Below are 23,825 nucleotides of genomic sequence, written 5' to 3'. Positions count from 1 at the left end.
AAAGGACAAAAGACTAGTAGTCTTATGTATTGTACAACTTGCGTCAGTTTTACCTCTCGCCGGACTCACAGACCTGACTAAAGTACATAATATTGACACCACACACACCACAACCACACACACACACACACACACACACCCACACACAAACACACACACACACACACACACAGACACACACCACACACAACACACCACACTTCTACTCACCTAAATTTTCTACTCCCTTCTCCTGTGTGGAAGTCGAGAGGTCGACGCAGACAAGACTTCTCACTGGCCAGATACCCACCGTGGATAGTTTTAAGGTCATTACTTGGACCTGGGTACCGGGTCTAGTTTTCATTCTCAGAACAAAGATAGAGACGGCATTTGACTGGACTTCTCCTAAGCAAATGTTTCTGTATGCTATTAGTATTTGCTATTACATGGAGGATGAGGGACAAGTAATTTGTCAAAGTAACTAGGTCTGTACTGTATGTGACCTGTCCATGTCAAATCGTCATCTGTCTGGGTGAAACACAGACTCCGGTCATGTATGCCTGTCTGTCCAAGGGGGTGTTCTGCTGTGTGGAAGTCTCTGCTGTCGACGTCTGACTTCCACACAGGAGAAAGAGTAGAAAATTTTGGGTGAGTAGAAGTGTGTGTGTGTGTGTGTGTTGTGTGGTGTGGTGTGTGTGCTGTGTGTGTGTGTGTGTGTGTGGTGTGTTGTACGTGTTGTGTGTGTGTGTGGTGTGGTGTGTCATATGTAACTGAGTCAGGTCTGAGTTCCGGCGAGAGGTAAACTGACGCAGTGTACATAGCCATTAGACTCTAGGTGTGTGTCCGTGTTATTTTCTAAATTGTTGTGACGTCTTCGCGGAGTACTGTGTCCTTACGTCTAAGATTGGTTCTCATAAAGACTGCAGTCATATTGTCTCATTGTTCTCCAGTCTGTCGTCTGGCCACATTGTGTGTATGACAGGAGGAGGACGTGTGTTCGGCATGTATGCAGTGTGTCAATCTGTTTCTGACTGTGTGTATGAAAAGTGTTAGGAAAAGTGTGAAGGGAAGGCAGACCCGTCAGTGTGGACACATGTGTTGGTCGTGGCATGAGTCGGACTTCGTCGTATGTACGACGGGCCGACGGGGTGTGTGGTGTGCTGTGTGTGTGTGCTGTGTGTGTGTGTGTGTGTTGTGTGTGTGTGTTTGTGTGTGTGTGTGTGTGTAGACCGTAAATCGTGTTTACGTGTAGTCAGAATTAGAGCTAAATTTGTGTGTTTTGATTTGATGTCAACTGTGATAGATATCGTAGGAGAGTTGTTAGACTAAGCGGTACGTAGGCATTCTTGTTATAAGTAACAATGGCAAAGGGAATTTTAGTCACGACTAGTATAGTTGAGCCCGATTCGAGAGTTTTCGCACTGTATTGTTGAAGTACGCGGGGTGTGTGTCTGTCCGTGTCGTTGTCGTGTCTTGTTGGGGTCTAGATGGAAGTTGTCTGGTCCTGTCTGTCTGGTCGGTGAGTGGGGTGGACTCGATGTAAGAGTAGGTGTAGTCGGATTTTGAATTGGGAATCCGAGAAGCCATTGGAGACATCGCACGAGTTTGGGTTAGTCGTGTGATGCATTACAGCTGTTCGATAGGTTGATCACTTGTTTGGCATTGTTTTTGTGGTATTTTTTCGACCAGTGCCATGCTGTTGTTTTAGATTGCCCTTTGCATTTTGATTTATAAGTTCGTTATTAACAAAACAATGTGAAATGAAAACACCCGAGAAAAATAAAGAATGATATGCCTGATAGGATAGATTTGTTGTAATACTGTGATTAGGTTCAATATAGCAGTGGGGAAGGTAATTTGTCGGGAAGTTGTTGTACGGGTTGTGTAGATAAGGTGAAATGTGTCTTTTGAGTATGTGAATTGTTGGTATGTTATGGGAAATGTTTGTTGGTGTGGTGTGTAACATTTAGTTATCGGATGCAATTTCTGTGTTGTTGTTTTGTATGTTTTGACAATTCTTTTGATGGTAAGGTTATACATGGTTGATGGAGAAGGAACTCTTTGTAGCTATGTTGGTTGGTTTTATTGAATATTTTATAGTTCGATGTGATTCGACTTTGTTACCATAATGTTGTAGAACTTCGCAAAAATTAGCTTGGTCTCTTTACAGAATATAGTGTGTAGATGGTACTTGTGATTCTCGACTCGCGTGACCCTGCTCGTTCTGCGAAAGACTAGATTTGGTTTGATGGGCTCCGTACTTTGTCGTGAGTAGTCTCGATATGTTTTTGTTTTTTTTTCCACTGTTTGCCTGCTGTGTGTGCGGTGGTGGCGAGGTGTGGGTGTAGGTCGTTGATTGCCGAAATTTGTTTACTTGCCTGTGTGTTGTATTTTGGGTCTGCCTAGATAGAATCGTCGCTTTGTTGTGATGTTCTGGTCGTCGATCAGTTGATTATTGTTGTCGCTTGGGCGTGTTTTCTTCGAGGCGAGAGGTATGATGTAGTTGTTAGATTCTGGTATGTATTTTTCGTAAATGGAATAACACATCGTCAGGTCGAGGATAGATTAGAAAGCCGTCGCTGGTGGACAACCCTCTGGTAAGTGTTTTACATAAGAGAGTGTATGTTTAGAGTCGCGTGGGTGAGAGGGTGTGGTGGGTCACGGACTGGGTGGTTGTTGTTTGTGTTGTGGTTGATATTTTGTGGACTGTAGACTGGAGATGTGTGTTTTAAATTTTGTGATTTTAGTTTAGCTGTAGTGTAATGTGGGCGTGATATGTAATGGTAGTAGATGTCTCGCTCGGATGGGTGTGAAGATGCTGCTGTGTGTGTGTGTGTGTTGGGGCAGGAAGAGGCAGACTAAGGGAATAGATATTGTGTGGTAGATGTGTGGGTGTGACGTTTATAAGTCATAGAGTAGATGAGACTGGTGTGTGATGTTGTGTTGTTGTGTGATAGGAGACAGTGATCGTAAGGAGGGAGAGAGTAGTCGGCAGTGGTGTGTGTTACCACATCGCTGGTCGCCCACCCTCGGCCCTCGAGCCCTTAGGAACAGTGGTAGATAAGAGAGTGTGTTTATTGGGACGTACTGTGGTGAGCGGTCAGACAGTGAGAAGTGGGACATATGAAAAATGTTTGGTTGTCGCTGGAGTTGTGTCTGTGGGTAGGTGTTAAAGTACATTATTTTGTAGTGAGTTCGCTGGTGTGTTGTGGGTGGTGTGTGTGTAGTGTGTGGTGTGTGGTGTGTGATGTGTAGCCATTTGTGAGGTTTCGTGATTTACACGTTATGTACAAGGTGTCTATATCGTAGATGTAGTATGTGCTTGTGATATGTACTGATATGAATGATGAGTTGTTGAGTCTGTTCTTGTGTGTGTGGTGTACAAGGTGAGGTGTATAGACCGCTTGGTGCTAAGGGTGATGGGAATGTCGTCAGCGGATAAGTTAAGGTTTTGATGTGTGCATGTGTGATCGAATACATGATCGCTCGCCTCGGTGTTGCCTGATAAGTGAGTAATTGTTGAGTTGTTAGCTGTGTTGTAATAACAGTAAAGACTCATGCTGCTGTGTCCTGTGGTGGATGGGAAAAGGCGTCGGTGTTGGAGAGAAGAGGTAGTTCTGCTGCTGGTCTTGATATTCCGGGTCGGCGCTTTGTGAGATGATTGTTGATTGGTGTTGAATGGATGTTGGGTATGTTTTTTTTTATGTGCGGTGTTGTTATTGTACGTGTAGTGTGTGATGTGTGTGTTAATGATGGAGGATTGTGATTAGAAAATGGTGGTTGGGTGCATATGTAGATACTGGGCTGGGTCTCAAGGCGTGTAGGAATATTATTATCTCGCTCGACATCGATTGCGCGCGCTCGGAGGTTGGGTGGTGGGTATGTGGTCGATTTCTGAACTAGTTTGTGATTGTTTAGAGATTACTCGCCAGGGTGTGTCGCGTCATTGTTGTGAAGAGAGGAGATGTCGAATTAAATCGACTAGACCTCTGTATGCTTTTCCGAAGGTCTGCTGCCTCTCGCTCGCTCGTCTGTGAAGTAAGGTGCCCCCCCTATTGTGTATGGTGTGAGCCTTACGCGACGCTGCTGCGAGAAGACACCTAGATTACTCGCGGTAATGTCAGACTAATGTGTGTGCATTTTGATGGTGTCTGATGTGAAATATCACGAGCTAAAGTAAGTCTGGGGACAAATGTTATGTGTTGGTGTGGCTGTGTGTTGTGATGTGTGTGTGTAAGGAGCAAAGTGGTCCCAATTGGGTTTGGCCCTTATGAAATACGAGGGATCGCCACGTAACAGTTTGAATTTTATTATTGTATGTGTGGATTATAGAAAATTAGGTGTATTTTTTATAAGATGATGTTAGGTTATTGTTCTGGTGGATTGTTTTTATTGGATCTCTTTGAATGACAGCAATGGAAACAACTCCTTACAAACCTGATGATTATTCACGGCCCTATTATGACGGTCGGCTGAAGCAAGGAATACCCCTGTTTAGTCGTGGGCCAGACGTCTATTTCTTAGGGTGGAGTGCGGGTGGCGAAACCGTTGACTAGGACTTTAGACGGGACTTTTGCTCCAAGGTAATTTTTTATTTTACAACACTTGCAGAAGTCTTAATGGACTCTAGGACGCAGATTTTTAACCAATAAGTTATTTTCTGACATCCAGTAAAACAGAGTAAATAATGAATGTGTTAGAAAGCAGATCCTGGTGTTAACACTCACCCTGTTCTCCTCCTGCTCCGTTCAGCGGTAGATTGGCGTCTGGCAGTCTGACAAGTCTGACTTCACACTTTCACTTTCAACTTCCCTCCCTCTCTGCAGCTCCTCCCTCTGTTTCATAACCAGCCTTATCAGCTGAAGCAGTTCACAGATCAGCGAGATAAAAAAAGACATGCAGCTAAAAACAAGCTACACAAAGTTAACAAAAGACGACACAACATCCACACATCAGCGTCCATAGGATATCATTAAATCTGCTTTATATAAAAAACAATGAACAGCGACTTCAATAAAAACACAAAGCTACATTTAACTAATTTTCAAGATGTGCCAAAATCAGGGCTGGAAGAGATTTCACCTCCAGCCAGGGGTTCAATTGGGCCGGGGCTGTCCGACGGTGCTCTGACGTCATCACCCTCGCTCATTTGTCATTTGTTTAAGCCATATGTTAAAACATCTCTCGTTCTTAATATAGACTTTATTTAGGGTCGATATGTGTTGACTTTACTTTAAAATAGTGAAGTCAACACATATCTTTTCTACTGCTAGAAAATCGTTGAGTAGAAAAGATAAAAGTATCAAAGGAATACACAATAGAATATATAAAGAATACATGAAAAATCTCAAGACAAATAAACTACTAAAACAGAAACGTATTGACATAGGTAATATACATCAAAAAGGCTTCAAATGTATTCAGTATTGTGTGAACATGTTTTAATTGGGGTGTGGACGTCACATCCTGTAGGGGGGTCCGGGAAGAAATGTTTGAAAATGTAAAGTAAAATGCTTCAATCTGGTGCACTTTGAGCACACATTACTAGAGACTAGATCTAGGGGGTACAACTCTAAACACCCATATGAAAAAGATCGGTTTACATTTTAATAATCAAATAAGTTTGTGAACATAACCAATAACCTACCACAGCCAATAACAAATCAATGTAACGTATTTTATTTATTTTTGTTGTTCATTAAATCTTATTTTACCTAGTTAACATTTATTTATGCATATTTTTGTATCTCTCAAGTTTTAAACGATATTTTTTATTTTTACTGTCCTATAGTATACATTGAAATGATTTCAAACCTGTTTATCAATAATTATACAGGAGCACCTTGGAAATATGTGTTTACATAAATTGCATTTATCTCTCTCGCTCGCTCCCACGCCCACTTTACAGTAGCTGTGATCTGCAGACGCCTGATAAGCCAACGCCCCTGCACTTTCATCACTTACAGGGGACAGGGCAAATGAAAAGTGTAACCGGGGTGAAAAGGGTGTTACATTTACTTAATTATGAATTTTGTTACATCAAGGCCAAAAATTAGGATGAGCGCAAACAGTCAAAAATGTTTTTTTCCCTCCCAGAGCTGCCAGCGCAGCGCCCCCCAGATCTGGCGCCCTAGGTGACCTCATGCCAAAAACCGGCCCTGTACACCATGCTAAATGTATGTCTGTCATAATAACACAGAATTTGGTGATGATTAAATAGTTTACAGTGAGATTTACTCCCATACTTTTGGCCATACTCACGCAGCCCTACAAATGAATTGAGATTTCCACACAAATGTTCTTTAGCAAGTGTGCAGAGCAGTGTTGATTTAAAAAAGCAATTTGAAGGTTGGATATTTGTAAACCTTTTTTTGTGTATATATATTAATAATTTAAGTTGTAAATGAATTCCAGTTTATTTGTAGTACTTTCTATTTTTATTGTGACATTTGGTGGCATCAATGTGTGCATTTGATACAGATAATGGAGCAGTTGCTTTAGGGCCACAGTGTATACCCCTTAAGGTCAAATAATGAGATCCTCGACCTCCACCCCCCCCCTCTCGCACCTCCACACAGAGCCCCCCCACATATCAAATCCCAACTTAACCCCTGTGTATGACTATCTACAGAAAGTTAGTCCAACACAACATTTACCTGTGATTTACCCATGCTCATCTTGATTAGCTTGACTCGTCAATGTCAAATCTATAGAGCGATTTAAATGAACAAATCCTGCATGAAGTGTCTAAGGTCGTAGAATTGATCAATTGCAACCATAGTACTCTGAAAGTGGCTCCGTGTATCTTCGCAACCTGAGCTTATGGCTCACTTACCGCTTGCTTCGAGCCCCATTATCTCTCTGAATGACAACACCATTAGCTTCACCGTCTGCAAAATCACTGACGGTTAAGATAATGGACTCACAGGAGTCACTGCACCCCACATCATTGAAGAACACTATAAAACAGCATACACAAGTAGGTGTTTAAGAGAGCAGGGCCGTTTTAGCAATACCCGACCGCACAAAATATTGACTGTGTGCATTAAACGTGCACTTAATCCAAATATCTCAATACTTGGATTTAGTCTTGCATCTGAGAAAGAGTATTGTAGTCATTACAATAATGACCTGATTACTTTCGTACTAGTCTTAGGTTTTGAATAATGCTATCGTTGGAGGTGTTCCCTGCAGTCTGCTAATTGGCTGGTTAAGTACTGTAGTACACCTTCATAATTATCCATCCCACTGCTGCTGCTTTATTTAGGTTAATGTAATATTCCTACAAAAGTAATCGTTACAATAATAAATAGCACATTTGTCCACTTTGCGTAGGCACTATTCACATTGATAATTGTTTTACTTTTTTCTCCTTTTCCTCTGGTCAGCCTCTACGACCGTCCCTGAAAAAAAGCGCGGGTGGTCAAGCACCTGGTTCTGTGTCAGAGAGCATCAGTGGAGCCAGAGATGGAGATGGAGCAGGATACGGAGCAGGAGAAGGAGCAGGAGACGGAGGCTTCTCTTTCAGAGACAGAAGGGCAAAGTTTGGAAGACAAACATCGCTCTCACAAAGCATCCGCAGGTAAAAGGAAGAAACTGTTGTTTAAGTCATGTTTATTTTATTTTTGTATTCATGTTGTTCTAGAGTCAATTCTGACCTCTTGGAAATGACCTCTTTCTCTCTGTATGTGTAGGAATACAGCCCAGTGGTTTGGGGTGGGGGAAGACTGTGAGACGAAGCAGCAGGTATGGCACAGGAAGAGCCTGCGCCACTGCAGCCAGCGCTACGGTAAGCTGAAGGTCCAGTACAGAGAGCCTGATACGGCCACCAGCTTCGACCAGGGCCTGGAGTCACCAGCAGCACACAAGATGCCCAAGGTAACCTATGGTCCACAGAAACATACTGTGTTTCTCAAATTACGTTTTCATATCCAGCCAATTATTCACATAGTGAGGTTTTATTCAACATAACTTGTTGAGGAACATCTTTAATATCCTGATTCCAAAATATCCTACCATGGATATAAGTTACAGACACAGCTGTCTGAATCATGGGGTCTTTCCACTCGCTAAGTATTGTGTCATAACATTAACAATGTTCAACATTTATCATTTATGAAGCTTAGAGGTCTCTCTGGAAGAACAGGAGTAAATAATAATGATAGCTTTTAAAGAGAGAAAATGTGTCTGGATTGAATAAAGTAGATAGCTGTGAGGTGACAGACGTGGACCATCTGTTCTCCAGATGGATCAAGTCACTGCCAGCTCTTCTCATTTACTCATCATCCACCATTTTCTTTTCTTTTCTTCTTTATCTCATGCCTACGTTCACCCACGGGATGAGTTTTTTTTTTTTAGCCCCCATTATGTTTTTCATTTGCTTTACACACAAACATGTACACACACGAGAGAGAGTTTGAGCCAAGTTGACGGTGCAAATATTTATTTAATCTCTGTTTCTGGTAGATTGTTGATCCCCTGGCACGGGGGCGGGCCTTCCGCTGCCCAGATGACATGGACAGTCGCTCCCCCAGGACGCCTTACGCCACTCAGGGGGGTCCCATCACCCCGGGGGTCACCTCCCTCAGCTCCTTCACCAGCCAGCGCTCCGGCTACAGCCGCCTCCCCAGGCGCAAGAGAGATTCTGTCGCCCGCATGAGCATCCGGGCCGCATCCAACCTGCTGAAGGTGGGTTGGCTACCAAAAATATATTCTGCAAATACCTTTAATACATGAAATACCTTTAGTGTTTTAATTGTTTTTATTTCTAAGAGGATCAGAACTTATCCCTGAAACATTATGCATGTGTAAAATAACTAATGCATTTTGTTCAGGGTCGTAATGGGTTGGCAGGCTCGCAGACAAGTCGCAGTTTCCCCAAGAGGAGCTTCATCAGGCCCAGCTGGATGGACGATGACACCGTGGACTCTGCAGACACGTCCGAGTCGCTCTTCTTCAGCAAGGTCAGCACACACTCTCCATCCTCCTGTCGGCGCTCTGGCGACAAATTGTCTCTTTGCTGCAACTTTCTTTTGCAATTTCCTTTTTTCTTCTGGTAATGTCAGCAGTCGCACTTCTTCAACACTGTTTCACTTTCACTGTTCATTTCTTATATTTCAGCAACCACTTCTGCCTTGTTCATCCTTCTTTCTTCCTTTTTTTGTACGTTTATATCTAAAATATTAATACGGTCAAACGTCTATCACCCTGATACCCCTTCTTTATGTCAAATCTATTGAAAAATCTGATGTTTGACAGAAATAACCTGTTTATTCTCCGTCCTTGCTTCAGCAGGATCAGGGTGTTGTTGTTTAAACATATGAGGCCTGGCTGCTAATAATTGTTGCCCTCCATTGTTTTTCCCGTGTAGGTCGATGCCCATGGTGAGTTGTACTCTATGGCTGATGACGTATTTGAATCTCCGCCCATGTCTGCAGCTTTTGCTCCCTGCGAGTATCCAGACCAGAAGTTCCCCAGCCTGTAAGTAACTACACAAAAAACGACATTAGGAAAGTCAGAATACTGTTAACACCCACACTCCTTTAGTCCCGAGGGCAATATTTAGAAATCCCTAGTTTTCTCCTTCACAAAAGCCGTGTTGAAGCTACTTATCAGTACTTTCTAGTAACAAAGAAAAGTTACACGTTATGCCTACATACTTTGTTTCTTGTATTAGTTTCCTTCGTATTTGTTCTCCTTCCTAATCTGTCCGAACGCCACCTTACTGCTCCCTTCACAACTAACTCTCTCCCTCTATTATCCTTGAATGCCTTTCTTCCGCTCCAGTAAGGACATTTCTCGAACACCCAGGACACCGATGGCAGGCCACGAAAAGAGCCATCCTCGTAGGGGGGGTCGCATCGCCTCCCAAGTCAAGCACTTTGCCTTTGACAAACAAAAGCGTCAGTACGGCATGGGCGTTGTGGGGAAGTGGCTGAACCGGCACTACCGACGCAGCATCAGCAGCAACATCCAGAAGCAGCTGGAGGACATCCACAGCCATAGGTCGGGAAAAATGTTTCTTCTGTGGGGGGGATTTCTTGCAGTCAAAAGTGACATTAAACCTCCAGAGAGTGGAGTGCAGTGGATGAAAGATACAAGTGATTGTAATTTGCTACAATATGAACAGTTTTACACAAATTTAAATAAATAAATACATTTGTCTTCCATATAATGTGATGTTTGACTCCTGGCCCATGTGTTAGCTTCACTTAATGTATGGTGCTTCTCTGCTGTGTATTTTAGGCCTTACTTTGCCTACTGGATCACGTTTGTCCACATAGTAATCACATTGCTGGCCTGCTGTACATACGGATTTGCCCCTGTGGGGTTTGCACAACATTCTTCGACTGACCTGGTGAGTGAATCTCCAAACTAGATGATTACTGTGAGATACTGACTGAGTTGACTTTTTTTTTGCAATATTGGTTGCATTTGACTAACAAGAGTACACACACATCCTGCTATCTGCACTGCCAAAGTGTTTTTTATGCTGGAATACCTGCTATCTGGGTGCACTTATATAATTTGCTCAATCAATACATGGCTAAATGCATTAAATAAAGAAAGCACACAAAATACCTTCAACAATATGATGCAATCCAATCCGTCACATTTAAGACTCATAACATTGAACAAAGAATTTTAAATGTTTAGTTTTCTGCTAATTGTGCTGTGTGTTTAGCAGATCATTTCCCAACGCTGTCCCTCTGTCGCCCCCTGTAGGTGCTGAAGAACAAAGGCATTTATGAGACCGTCAAGTATATCCAACAGGAGAACTTCTGGATTGGTCCCAGCTCTGTGAGTCTGCTGCTGGTGGTGTCAGTTCAGCTGCTGTATTTCACTATATTTTCACTTTTTTCACTTACAGTAAATTTAGTCTTGGATTATGAAACTTAAGTGAAATGTTCCCTAAATATTGTATGGCAATTCTTACATACAGCCAGATTGTAAAACAAATAAGACATATTCACCCTTTTTCTAAAATGTTCACAGAGTTGTGTATCGTTGGTAACACTACGCGCTTTTTGCCTAAACCGATGCGTGGTTACACCCTCTTAAGCTAGCGACTTTATCACATACTGCATTTCCTGTCACACTGTTGCACTTATCAGGCTCTAAACTTCCTCTGTGAAATGTGTTGCATGTGTTGATTATTTTTGTTTACCGCATGCAAGGTCTCGCTTTATTAAGTTTCAAGTAGCCAGTATTACGAAGAAATGTCTTTACAACTTGTCAAAAGATAGAGAAGTTAATCTACACATAAATAAAATGCACATATAGAACATATTTTTAATTTGTACTACTGTAATCACTTAACTTTGTGTGGGTTGCCAGGTTTGAGTATCTTTAATAAATTCCTCAATTTTTCAGGACGACTTGATCCACCTGGGGGCCAAGTTCTCCCCGTGCATCCGTAAGGACACTCAGATAGTCAGTCTGATCCAGAAGGCCAGAGATCTGGAGAGAGAGTCGGGCTGCTGCGTTCAGAATGATAACTCCGGATGCGTGCAGACCCTCAAGCCCGACTGCTCCGTAAGCACATTATCCTTCAACTTATTTAATTAGCCCTGCAGGATAAGAAACCTTGCTTTGGTTTGAGAAAGAAGTCAGGGAAAGAAAGATTTTATGAATTTGTACAAAAAATTGCAATTGAAAACATCTTTGGGAAATTCATGATTAAGTTAGACGCAGACTAGAACAGCGTACGCTCCTAAACAAACACTTGAATGTCCGATTATAATCTGTAGTTATAATAAGTTATAATAAGTTATAATCAGGTAATTGTAAAAAATTACCTTTTTCAATACCAACATATTTTTTGGGGTAGATCACAATTTGTTGTAAGCTGATATGTTTATATTATTGGTGAGTGCCTTAAAGCTCCAGTGAGACAGATTAAATGCATAAAACTATTAGATTGCAAACGACCAAAACCCAAGCCAATAAATACACCTTAATCCTAAACAATGGGGTTTAAACAGGGACGATTATTATTCTTCTTTTAAAGATTGAATTCCTTTGTTTTTTTGTAAACAAATATTGAAATAAAATCCTGTAATAACTGTATACGCAGGAGACGCTGGCCACGTTTATTAAATGGAAGGATGAGCCAGTGGACATCAACCGGTCGTCTGGTTCTGTCTGTCACCAGGACCCCAGGTGAGATGATGCGTACGTGGTCATTGTGCCACATGATATATGGACAAAAAAATATCACGTCGTTTTCACTATGAATTTTAAGTGAATTTAATGCCAACATTTGCTTGTAATTTAATGTCCTCTTTTGTGTCTTGTGTGTTGCATGTTGGGACCAGAGTGTGTGAAGAGCCCGCCTCTGCAGAGCCTCATGTGTGGCTGAATGACATCACCAAGTGGCCGGTAAGGGGACACACTGCTACTAATATGGACATTTTATTTTCTACACTTACGTTCTTCGTGTCATCAAGAAATATACCAAATGTGATACCACATGTATATTTTGAATTTGAAGGGTTCATTTAGGTTTTTTGTGTTATAGTTTTTATGTTTTTGTATCATAGGTATGAAGTTGTCACTCTAAAATATAAATGAAAAACCTCAATACTAATACCTTAGATTGAGTTTAGTGAGTTTATCTTTTCTTTGAAATCTATTTTAAACATTTTAAATGACATCCAGTTTTGTCACCATATATAAAGTGATGGCTTCTTCATGGCATGCCAAGTGAATGCAGATAGATATGATATTTAATTAGAACAAACTTACGGTACTACAATTACTTTCAGTCCACCCCTATCTCTGTGTAATGGCTTATTGCTTGTCCCTCTCCAGGTGTGTACATTACCAAAGCAGTGGAACCACACCGGCTACAGACACATGGACTGTAAAATCAGGGGACGGCCGTGCTGCATAGGAACGAAGGGCAGGTGAGATGTGTGACCTTTAGTTCTCTGTTCCACCTCTTAATCCGCTGAAATCCCAGAGTCTCCGAGGAAACTTAAATTGCCTTTTGCTTGTCCCTCCTGTAGATGTGAGATCACGACCAGAGAGTATTGCTCTTTCATGCATGGCTACTTCCATGAGGAAGCCACACTCTGCTCACAGGTAGTGTGTGTGCATGAGGTTTGTGTGTGTGTTTCTGCCAGTGTGTTGGTACATTTCTGAACCCATAAGCTTCTCTTGTGCAGATCCACTGTCTGGATGATGTGTGTGGCTTGTTGCCGTTCCTCAACCCTGATGTTCCTGATCAGTTCTACCGGCTCTGGCTCTCGCTCTTCCTCCATGCTGGGTACGCACTGCAACACTCACAAACATCCGTAGACATCCTAAGTTATCATTTTTACAAAACATAGATAAGGCTCTTATTTGTTAGTATTATTTGCTTGTTTTCTGATCATTTAAGTTGAGTCAGCCATTCAAGTATAGATGTCTCTACTGCACATGTAACTTTCAATAACAGCTGAAGAGCCGTGAAAGAATGTATATTATGCTTTGACAAAGCGTTAACCCTAATACGCTGAGTCAGTCATTTTGCTATGAATAATTACTAGGTTTCATTGTCAGCATCCTTCAGGATTCAAACTGAATGCAGTATTTCTAATTGATGCCCCAAGAGCCCGTGAGCTGCTCACTCACGTGAATACTGATACTTAGTGCTAACACGAGGCACGTGGGAAACCCTGCAGGTCTGCTTTTTAATTCAAGCAAACAGGCAGAGGAATTGAAATGGAAAAAGTGCATTGTGTGTAAACGTGCACACTTGATAGAAAAATGGCAAAAAAATAGTCTATCCCAATGAAGGGGATATCTCAATAAATGAAAAGTCCATATGAAATCACCACATGGTAGAGCGTATTTTCTTATACTCCTGTGTGAATGTAATGTAAAAGAGTTCTATGTACTATTGTATTCATGGGTCATGGAGCTTACAAGTTGGAGAAACTGAGTGGTAATGTAAAGTGTAAAATATTGTAATGATATTTCCTCAAAATATTCCACATCAGATTTTCTGGCACTTTTTAGTTATTTATGTGTATTTTATCATCTATTTAGCCCACTCAGTTGAGTAGCACGATATCTTGATTCAGGATTTTCTCAGAATATACTCCATTGAGGTCAATAAATTATCATATTGAATTATTGCCCAGCACCAGCTCAAATACCAGCAGACTGGATGTATGTTAAATTCTGTGACGTGTGTGTGTGTGTGCAGGCTGTTGCACTGCTTGGTGTCGGTGATCTTCCAGATGACCATCCTGAGAGACCTGGAGAAGCTGGCAGGCTGGGTCCGCATCTCCATCATTTACATCCTCAGCGGTATCACCGGAAACATCGCCTCCGCCCTGTTCCTGCCCTACAGAGCTGAGGTCAGTTTTCCTCCGCGCCGCCTCTACATTCGGACTTTATAGCTGCTGAATATGATCTCAATGACCCACATGAACCATATTCCAGCAGTTTCTGATGCTGTCACAAAATGTTTTTCAAAAGGCATAAATATCATATTTTCCATTGTAACTGTGGTCTGTTTGCCTGCTTTCCCCACTCAGCTTACCTTAGATTACCTTGGCTCCCTTACTGGAAGGGAATTTCTCATACTGGGGATTATTCAAGCAGCTCTGACCCCATTTAGAAAGGTCTGGAGGGGCAAAGGAAACACCTCATAGTGTTAACTGTTAAGTGCCTGGAGAAACTGAGCTTAATTGGATAAGGCATTATAAGATTGACAGGGGTCCTTCCAATCAGGAGAGCACTGCCAACCAACCAAGAGCACTGTTCCTCAGGTGGTGTATGTTTTAGAGTACAGCATTCCCTAATGATCTTAGATCACCTGAAGTAAATCCTCTGCTGACATTTACAAAGACTGATCATAGCTTTAAAGTTGAGAATGGATCTAACTTTTTAGGCAGTCATTGGTTTGGCTTCTGTTGGTTGTAACTTGTTATGAATAATTAAAAGAACCAAATCCGGATTTTACCTTCATCACATTAATACATGAAACACGTTTTATTAATGTGGGATATATTTGGATTTTTATGTGGCTAAAGTTGAGTTAGAAAAATTATAATAATCACCTATTATTCCGGTGAAAGCTTAAGCGCCATCATGTTAATTGGTACATCTATCCTCAGTTTAAAAAAAATCAAAGAGACTAAGAGGAGCTTGCTGAATAATGAAATCTGCTGACATATACCTGCAAAATGAAGCTTCATCTGTTATATTTAAACATAGCTACCTTAATTAATCTACTTAATAAAGTGGATTAATTAAGACAGGTCGCTGAGTCAGCTGAAAATAATAAGGTGTGTCTGTACATGGTCTTAAATAGCTCTGATTAATCGATGCTGTCCTCTTTTCCTACATCTTCTCTCACTCTGAATTACTCACGAGTGTTTCTCTGACAGGGAGAAAATATAAGAATGAACCTCAAGATCCCCTGATATTTGAAACACATTCATATTGTTGTGCCCTTATTTCCAAAAGCACCACAAATCTGCTTTTACAACAATGAGTAACCCTACTGTTATACTGTTTCTAATCCAAAATGTAATCTGTGCAAAAACCCACTGTTTAATCTGTGCAAACACTGGACGTGTGAAACAAACTGGATTACCCACTTCTGACTGGCATGCCTGTTCTCTTCATTGTGTCTGTGTAAAGCACACGTTCCCTTTTTAAGGGATTAGTCTTGTGCCATTGTGCGGGTAAAGAACAGCTACTGCACTTTGGACCACATTTATGCAGAATTGACGCTTGCTTTGAGTCTTTTTGGTATGAACATGAACATGAACAAGGACAACAAAAAAATAACCTAACTATTTAACATTGACACACTTTCCCTTGAGTCTTCCCTCTTGTATTTATGTCTTGATGTCATCGAAGCTGTCATTATCTACTTCATTAGCCATCACCAATTACTCTGGTCTGATATATGCGTGGTGTGACATGAGGTGGCTCTCAGTATGACGCACGTGAGAGCCAGAAATCCCACCATGCAGCTCTGCTTAGTGCTGACCAACTCACAGGTCTCCACACACCAGGAATAACCGGACACACGCACACGCAAGGCACAACTGTGGCGGTCAAGGCGCTTAAGGAGGCAGTTTAAGTGGATTATCCTTTAACTGTTGAGTTAAGGTGACTCTGTGTCAGTGTGTGACTGTAATAATTACATCTCACGAGTAAAACAGAACTGTTCCTAAAACTCATAAATTAGTCACACATCTAAAGTGAAAAACTGGATGAGGCTGAGATGTGTAATCTTTTTAAATAAACGCCAGCTTTAGCCACTGAGCCTTTACATGTCATCCCACAATCCCCCCTCTCAACACTCTCCAATTAAAGCTAATTTAATAAACTGGATACGATTAGACTTGGATTATACTTTTTTTCCAGAATAACATCTTAATTTGAATTGAGTGGGTGAGCATGTGCAGACGAGGATAATATTTTCCAGACCATATGAAGTAATGGGTAACGGCGTTAACATTACGAATGAAAACATACTAAATTATAATGTTTCCATTCCCACTTCTAACAAGCTAACTTCTACTAGGTGTCCTCTGCGCCATCCTCTAACATCTGAGTGAGTGACCGCACGGCTGGTGTTGGGAACGTTTTAGTCCTCGGGTCTGGAGTGTGTGGGTGGAGCGCCCGGCCGTGCTCCTTTCCTGTTTGTTCTGTTTGGGTTTAACGGCGTCAAAGATTAGCCATCTGCCTTTGACCAGGCCAAGCCTTCAAACTCAGGCGTCACTTTAATCTGCTCCACTTTATTGCCGGACCACGGCTCGTAGTATAGTTCCTCCACAGAACTAGATGGAAAATAACAGGAGACGCCATGTTGCTAAAACTCTCCTACAGATGTTTCAGTTTAAATAAGAGTTACCTAAATGACTGTCCTGGTAACTTGTCGTTATTGTGTTCTGCTTGGAAATGCGTACTGAACATCGAAACATTATGGATAACTCTGGTTACCAAATCCACTGTAACACATTAAAACTCAATCTGTACATAACCCTGTGTGTTATCTACCAAATAGAGAGTATTTTCATTTTTTTCAGAAGTCAAATAGCTTTTTTTTAAGCAAATATAATTGAACAACAATGCTATCAAACCTGTGAGCATCCTACTCTCATGACAAACTTCCAATAGAATGTAGGAAATTACAAACATAGGTACTCCTCTATTTGATCCTAAAGACCGCAAAACTTTTTGTCGGGACTGAAATCCTTCCTTTGAATTAAATTGTGGGATAGTCTGTAACATGTGTTCTCCTGTCCTCCTCCAGGTGGGTCCGGCAGGGTCTCAGTTCGGACTCCTTGCTTGCCTGTTTGTGGAGCTGTTTCAAGGTTGGCAGATTCTGGAGAAGCCTTGGAAAGCCTTCCTCAAGCTGTCTGGCATCGTGCTCTTCCTCTTCCTGTGTGGCCTCCTGCCGTGGATCGATAACATCGCCCACATCTTTGGCTTCCTCAGCGGCATGCTGCTCTCCTTCGCCTTCCTGCCCTACATCACCTTTGGGACCTTCGACAAGTATCGGAAACGAATCCTCATCGCTGTCTCCATGTTGGCGTACATCGGGCTGGTGTCTTCACTCGTCGTTTGGTTTTACATTTACCCGATTAACTGGCACTGGCTGGAGCATCTCACCTGTCTGCCCTTCACGGGCAAGTTCTGTGAAAAGTACGATATAGACCATGACATTAACGACGTGGTGCACTAGTCTCCATGCTGACCACCAGCTTCTAACTGATGAGTGGGTCAGCTGTCACCAGATCCAGTCGGGAGCCTTTTAAAATGTGACTATCATATTTTTGTTTTTATCAATTCATCTACATGTTAATTAGCTAATGGGCTGGCAGATTCAAAGGACAAGAAAAGACACTTAGGGCGTCAAAATGTGCAGAGCTGGGTTGACCTCAAGGAAAAGCTCTACAGCGCCAGAGACTCTTTGGTTCCTTCAGCTCAAAGTCACATCAATCGAAAGAAGCCAAAATAATCACCAATGGCCTACATAATCCCTTTTCCCTTTAATGCTATGGAGGACAACAGCTGAGATGAAAGGGAGAATGTTCCGGGTCTTCCGGTGTCTTGTGGCCTCGGTGAACTGAAACCCATCAGAAGCTTCCTGCTGCCACTCATTCGTGTTTTCAGTGACACTACAAACGCTGTCAATCAGATCTGCTGCTTCTATACGTTTTATCAATCTTGAAAGGCTTTCAGAGTTCAAACGTTTTAATCTTCGCTCTTTTGTAAGTATGCACTTGGCTTGTTCCTAATTTTTGGAGTTGTGATATGTTAGGCTAATGTTAACAAGGTGTTCCAAGTATTAACTGAAATTGTTAAAGGGAAATATATTTCCCTTAGTCAACTAAGGTAAGATTTCAATCGAAAACCACTAGTTGCCTTAAACAGACTATGCCATTTTACAAAGATGCCTCATTTGACTTTTCCATTCTGCCTGTGATTCACTTACTGAATGCTGATGATCACATGACACCAAACCTACCAAAGCAACAACATCGGATGCTTGTATTGTATTTGCATGTTGTTCTTCACAATCCCTCAGATTTCTTTACGTCCATGGCACATAATGTCTCATATGTGTAACGTCTCATAACACAGTGGTGCCTAAACCATTTTGTATGCTTACTGTAAAATTGCCATGGGAATAATCATCTAAACAGACCGTTTTGTTGAATCCAAGTAAGTTTTCTACTGTAATTTATGACTCTTGAAATGCCAACACTCCTGACGACATGTCATTTCAACTCACCTTTTTACCTTTTGTCTGGAAGCTGGTTGCTCTGGTTTTCAAATCCATGACCCAGGTTAGGTTGTTGATGACAATGTGATAAATGGTTGTCAGAAGTTGTTTACCTGAATTGAAAGATTTCTCCCACAGTTCCCTCTGCTGTTATCTTTGAGCTGGTTTGTTGTTGTTGTTGGCGATTCTGTTGCGGACCGAGCTGTTAGGAAAGCCTGTTGTTGGGGGATTATGTGACTTACTGAGTGAGTTATGAGATTATGAGAGTGTGTCTAAGGGGCTGACTCACTGATTATCTACATGTTGACAACATGAGTTAAGTGCAACAAGGTTATATGTTGGGCAAACACCACTGTATTTAAATTGTAAAGGCCGTCTGTGTACAACATAGGACTCTAGCAGTGTAAATAATGACCCCCACCTCTCTTTAGGAAACCTCTTCACTGTGCCTTTTGACCTGAGTGTTTATCTGAAGAGAAACAACTGCTGTGCTTGCTTTGGGACCAAATATATTCACTCATTCTGATTATTGGAATGAAAAAGGAACATTTTAAATGAACTTCAGGTCATTTTCAAGGTACTGTTTTGTTTTGCTTCAGTTTTATATGTGAAAATATATGTGTGTGTTAACAGTTATGTTAAAATAAATGTCACTATTAAAAATGAGTTTCACTCAGTTACCTAGTGAACGTTGAGGCTGTGTCTGTCATCGAATAATTTTACATTTTCTCTACTTGGCGCCACACCATTGAGACCCAAAAACAGTTGAATTTGTATACATTAAAGTGAGAATAACTGAACCTTATATGTTTGTGAATCTGTTATACAAAAGCAACACAAACTTCATTACAAATTCTTGTAAAAGAAGTATTAAGAAAATGCAATATGATAAAAAGCCTTAAAATAGTTACTAAATGGACCATGTGGTAAGAACAACTGTAAAAAACATAATGACATCAATGCAGACATGCTACAAAATATAACCTTTATTATATGAAGAACAACACTTTGTAAATAAAAACGTGTTTGTCTTGATTCAAGACTCGGGAGGCAGAGGCGGTGATGGTCTATGAGGGGAAAGGCAAGAGGAGGCTATCGAGATCATTTGAAAGCAAACATTTAGAAAACTTAAATACTAAATAAAGTGATTGCATGTGTATATAAATATAATAAAAATAATCACCTGTGTCTAAGCTACTAAATAGAATTATTGTATGATATCACTCCCTTTTGAATCTTTATCTCGTAGGCTTTGAAAGTTAGCTTTTCACTTTGGCAATTCACCTTCAAAGTCATCATCATAGTTAAACAAAGTGTCACATATACAGAAATGTTCTAATGCTGTGGTAGGCATGACGTTTTTACCAAACCATAAAGGGCAGAATGAATTAGTACTGGGCATATACTTAATGACACAATGGTTTCAAAGAGAGCATGAAACCATGTTATATTGGTTAAATAATACATATATAAAAAAAGACGACTAACAAAGACAAGGCCACTGTGTTCTATTGGATACAATATTACATTTCTTAAATTATGAATCGTTAAATACAAAACAAAATATAATAAATAAGTGCTTACATTCTTTCAGGACTTTGCTTTAATTAATTGTCTTTTTTCTTGCAGTATTTTAAGTTTTCAACTATTTTCCACACTGCTGATGTTTGCAACTGGATGGCGGCTCTTTGCACTCGGCTGTCTGCAGACTCACAGTCGGAGCACATTCCTCAGAAGCTGTCTTATGCAAAGTGAGGATCACAAACACCCTGCTGCTGCTGGAATCTGCTCAGATGTCCCATAATGATGTGTCCATGAGGGGATCCAGGGAGAATACACATAAAGTCGATCTGTCCTCAATAACCGCTGTTACGTCGCATGTAGGCGTGGCCCCTGACCGGGAACATCATCTCAATAAATGTAAGGGGTCCCACCGAGATCTCACTGGGGCCCTGCACCTTGAAGCCTGACTTCCTGTAGAAGGGGACCAGGAAGTCTTCACACATGAGCACGGCGCGGCGGACGTAGGGCAGGCAGCGCAGGTACTGCAGGTAGCGCCACATCAGGATGGAGCCTTTGCCCTGCTGCCGGAAAGTCCTGTGGACGGCCAGGACGTGGATGTGGACGGTCATCCCGTGAGGCTTATGGAGAGTGAGGGCATCCTGGGAAATACAGAGGGAGGGGAGAAGCGTAAGAAATGTGGAATTGATGAGAAACCTGTTTAAGTATATACGTACTTGGAAGACTGTGGCCAAAAAGGTAGAGCAGTCGTCCATCAGCCCCTGCTGTCAACATGTCGACCTTGAGCAAGATGCTTAGCTATAAATTACTCCCAATGGTGCATGTGAATGTTTGGTAGCACCTTTTATGGCAGCCTCTGCCTCTGTATCAATGTGTGTGAATAGGGGGAAAGACTGAAAAATCCCTCTTTGAATTAAATCTATTTTACTAAAGAAAAATTCAAAAAGTGCCCAACTATATCTACTGCCTGGGAGATAGATGTTTCATTCAGTCTTAATTTGAGATGGATAAAACATTGTTCCTACCACAATAGAAAACTAGTATGCATTCAAATGGAGAGTTTCCTAATTCAACACACTCAGGATATTCGATGATACAACATTACTTGGACTGGTATGACCAGGTAGCACATCTGAACATTTATGGGAATCTGTGAAACATTTACCCACATCATCTGACTTTCTGAAGACATTATACCATAAATATGCCCCTAAATCTCTCCTGTTAATCTGTTTTGAACCTCGTTCTGCATATTCCCTGCCATTAGGCCTGAGGTAAGTCTCTGTCCAGGTGTCCTGCTTTCTGTCTCACCTCGGTAAGCCTCTCCTGGTCCCACAGTGAGCCGATGATGAAAGCCACCAGACGTCCCCCCTCAAACCAGCCAAGAGACAGCTCAGGGCACAAGGTGAGGAAGTGACGCACCTCGTCCAGGTGGAGAGGACACTCGCCGGACACTGAGATGAAGGCTGTAAAGAGAGGAGAATATTATACATTAAGAAACCTGGAGGACATAAAGTGGGCATAACGTCCCCCTGCTTACATGTGACATATTTGATAAATAAGGGTATGCTGGATCACAGCCAGGGAAGTTATGCAGGTCAAAGACACCTGAACTCATATCACACACACACATTTAGGAAAGATCGTAATGGCCATGGTAACTATATTTGTAGTGGGCCACACAATTGAAGATAAAAGTAAAATATATATTATTTATGGTTATTCATTACAAAGAAATAGATTTAACCCTAACCCCTTAATCAACAATAATTACAAGAATAATCACAGGTCACCCTTTATAATTATACAAAATATAATTTGTTGGCCAGAATTAATCCTATCTATATTTAAAAAAAGTTTACTATAGGAGATACATTGTTTAAAGGTATGTTAATAATGTCTGTTTTTTGTTGAACGTTTAAGAAAAACATGACCTTAGGCTTCTTATTCCATGATACACAATGAATGATCCCAATTTCCTTTACAAGAAAGAAAACGTCCCTAAAATAAGTAACACTTAAGACTTTAACTTAATGCACCAGCACCAGCACTTACAATGGTCTTGCTTGTTTGAAGTGAATATGTCAGTACTTTTTGTGTTGTTGTTACAAGTTGGAATCTTTATGGTTTATTGCTTTGGACAAAAGCGTAAGCTAAATTCGATGTAATGTCCTCCCTGTGTGCGTAACAGAGCATGGAAAAGGCTAACTGCCATAAAGTTATTTAAAAACTTTAACAAGACTACGTGATTTAATTAAGTAAAGCACAACGTGTACCTTCTCTCTCAATCTCGAACACGCTGATGGCATCCTCCGGGCTCAGGGAGCGGAACTCGCTGGCCGGCAGCGTGTGGCGGCGACCCCTCGACCCCGGAGAGGGCATGTGGAGCGGCCTCGTCAACGGAACTGCGCTCATTACCGACATAAAGTGGTGTTTTCCCCCAAGAAAACAAAATAATAAAGTATGGGGGTGTGTACCTGACTGAGGGCCTATGTCTGCTTATCTCTCCTTTAAGACTGCTAGGTCCTCGTCTAGAAGCCTGATCCGTGCGTAAAGGGACTGCGGGTTAAGACTGAGCAGAGAGGTGCGCGCCTTCAGTATTTATACCCTCGGTGCGCAAGGTTATAATCCCCAAGCGAGCTGGATGACCAAACCCTGCAATTCCCCATGAGTAAATCAAACAATAAACATATTTAGTCGGGGTCAGGTGGGATATCCGTGTGGTGAGCAATGAGCATTATCCTCGTCATGCATCAGATTTGCAGCAGATTTGGATTTTACTGATCATGTGTTGGAGGTCTGCTGCGGTTGTTACCATTTTAAGGCCTTGAGGTATGTGTGATGTGATCTCTCAGAAGGAAACTTTCCATAGTCCCTGTAAATCGAGTGCACGTTTTTTCCAGATCTGTGTAAAAGGATTACAGGGCGTGTAGGAGTTTGTTTTTCACCTCTTCAGTGTTATAAGCAACACATGTAAGGAATTTCAAGAAGCCACAGCTGTTTTCCTCTCTTATTTATGAAACTTTTCCACAAAGTGTAACCCTCTTCACATAACTGGAAAGTAGAGTAATCTAGCAACAGAACTATATTTTACTGCATTTCTCATATTCTTTTTATATAGGAGTGGTCCAGTCAACATCAACTGAAAATGTTAGTGGGGTAGAAGAACAAAGTAACGAAACATTGAAATACTCAAGTAAAGTACAGGTCTCTTAAAATGTTACCTAAGTACAGTACTTGAGTAAACTACTTAGTAACTTTACAACACTGCTAAAACTTTGAAATGCTGTTAAAAAATAAAATAATGGCATTTATATCTGGCGAACCATGTGGTCTTTGCATCACAGCTGGAGGCCCACAGTGCCGCTCAGAGGTGACAGACGGTACCGCGCCAGTGACGCAGCTCTCCGTAGCGGCGACGTAAACACGTGCACATCGCTGCTTCCAGGTTACCGTTTTTCTCATTGCACCGTCAGGCTCGCGCTCCAGCATCACTCCCTGACAACAGCAGCGATGGCGGAGCCCGCAGCATCGGATGCGTTGGCCACAGCAGCCTCCACGACCCCGGGCCTCTCCCCGGCAG

The 23,825-nt window shown here is 41.6% G+C and overlaps 2 protein-coding genes across 2 annotated transcripts; one reads left to right on the top strand and one right to left on the bottom strand.

Annotated features, from left to right (window-relative positions):
• Nucleotides 1-7,367: 7,367 nt before the first annotated feature.
• LOC104955757 (inactive rhomboid protein 2) lies at nt 7,368-19,512 on the top strand (the record flags this gene model as incomplete). Its single annotated transcript, XM_010783147.1, has 16 exons — nt 7,368-7,561; nt 7,674-7,857; nt 8,446-8,667; nt 8,814-8,942; nt 9,350-9,459; nt 9,766-9,984; nt 10,225-10,336; nt 10,705-10,779; nt 11,353-11,514; nt 12,056-12,141; nt 12,297-12,360; nt 12,793-12,887; nt 12,990-13,065; nt 13,149-13,249; nt 14,174-14,327; nt 17,246-19,512. Coding segments are annotated over 16 exons (2,415 nt in total), but the record flags the coding sequence as incomplete, so codon positions are not given.
• Nucleotides 19,513-19,698: 186 nt separating this feature from the next.
• On the bottom strand, nt 19,699-22,878 carry aanat1 (arylalkylamine N-acetyltransferase 1). Its single transcript, XM_010783146.1, has 3 exons — nt 22,519-22,878; nt 21,554-21,708; nt 19,699-20,883 (listed from the first exon to the last, which is right to left on the bottom strand). The coding sequence occupies exons 1-3, from the start codon at nt 22,664-22,666 to the stop codon at nt 20,578-20,580; spliced, it is 609 nt and encodes a 202-aa protein (XP_010781448.1). The 5' UTR covers nt 22,667-22,878; the 3' UTR covers nt 19,699-20,577.
• Nucleotides 22,879-23,825: the final 947 nt, after the last annotated feature.

Source organism: Notothenia coriiceps, unplaced genomic scaffold, assembly GCF_000735185.1.
Source record: "Notothenia coriiceps isolate Sejong01 unplaced genomic scaffold, NC01 NC01_scaffold00024798, whole genome shotgun sequence".
Taxonomy (NCBI): Eukaryota; Metazoa; Chordata; class Actinopteri; order Perciformes; family Nototheniidae; genus Notothenia; species Notothenia coriiceps.
The sequence above is the reverse complement of the archived record's forward strand: the minus strand, read 5'-3'. Positions and strand labels throughout refer to the sequence as shown.

Bases quoted from the DNA above. Each gene is read 5' to 3' on its own strand.
- aanat1 (XM_010783146.1), bottom strand. From the start codon at position 22,666: ATGTCGGTAATGAGCGCAGTTCCGTTGACGAGGCCGCTCCACATGCCC. The intron at 21,709-22,518 runs GTACACGTTGTG...CTCTCTTTACAG, and splicing joins GTTCGAGATTGAGAGAGAAG to CCTTCATCTCAGTGTCCGGC. The intron at 20,884-21,553 runs GTGAGACAGAAA...TGTATTTCCCAG, and splicing joins ACCAGGAGAGGCTTACCGAG to GATGCCCTCACTCTCCATAA.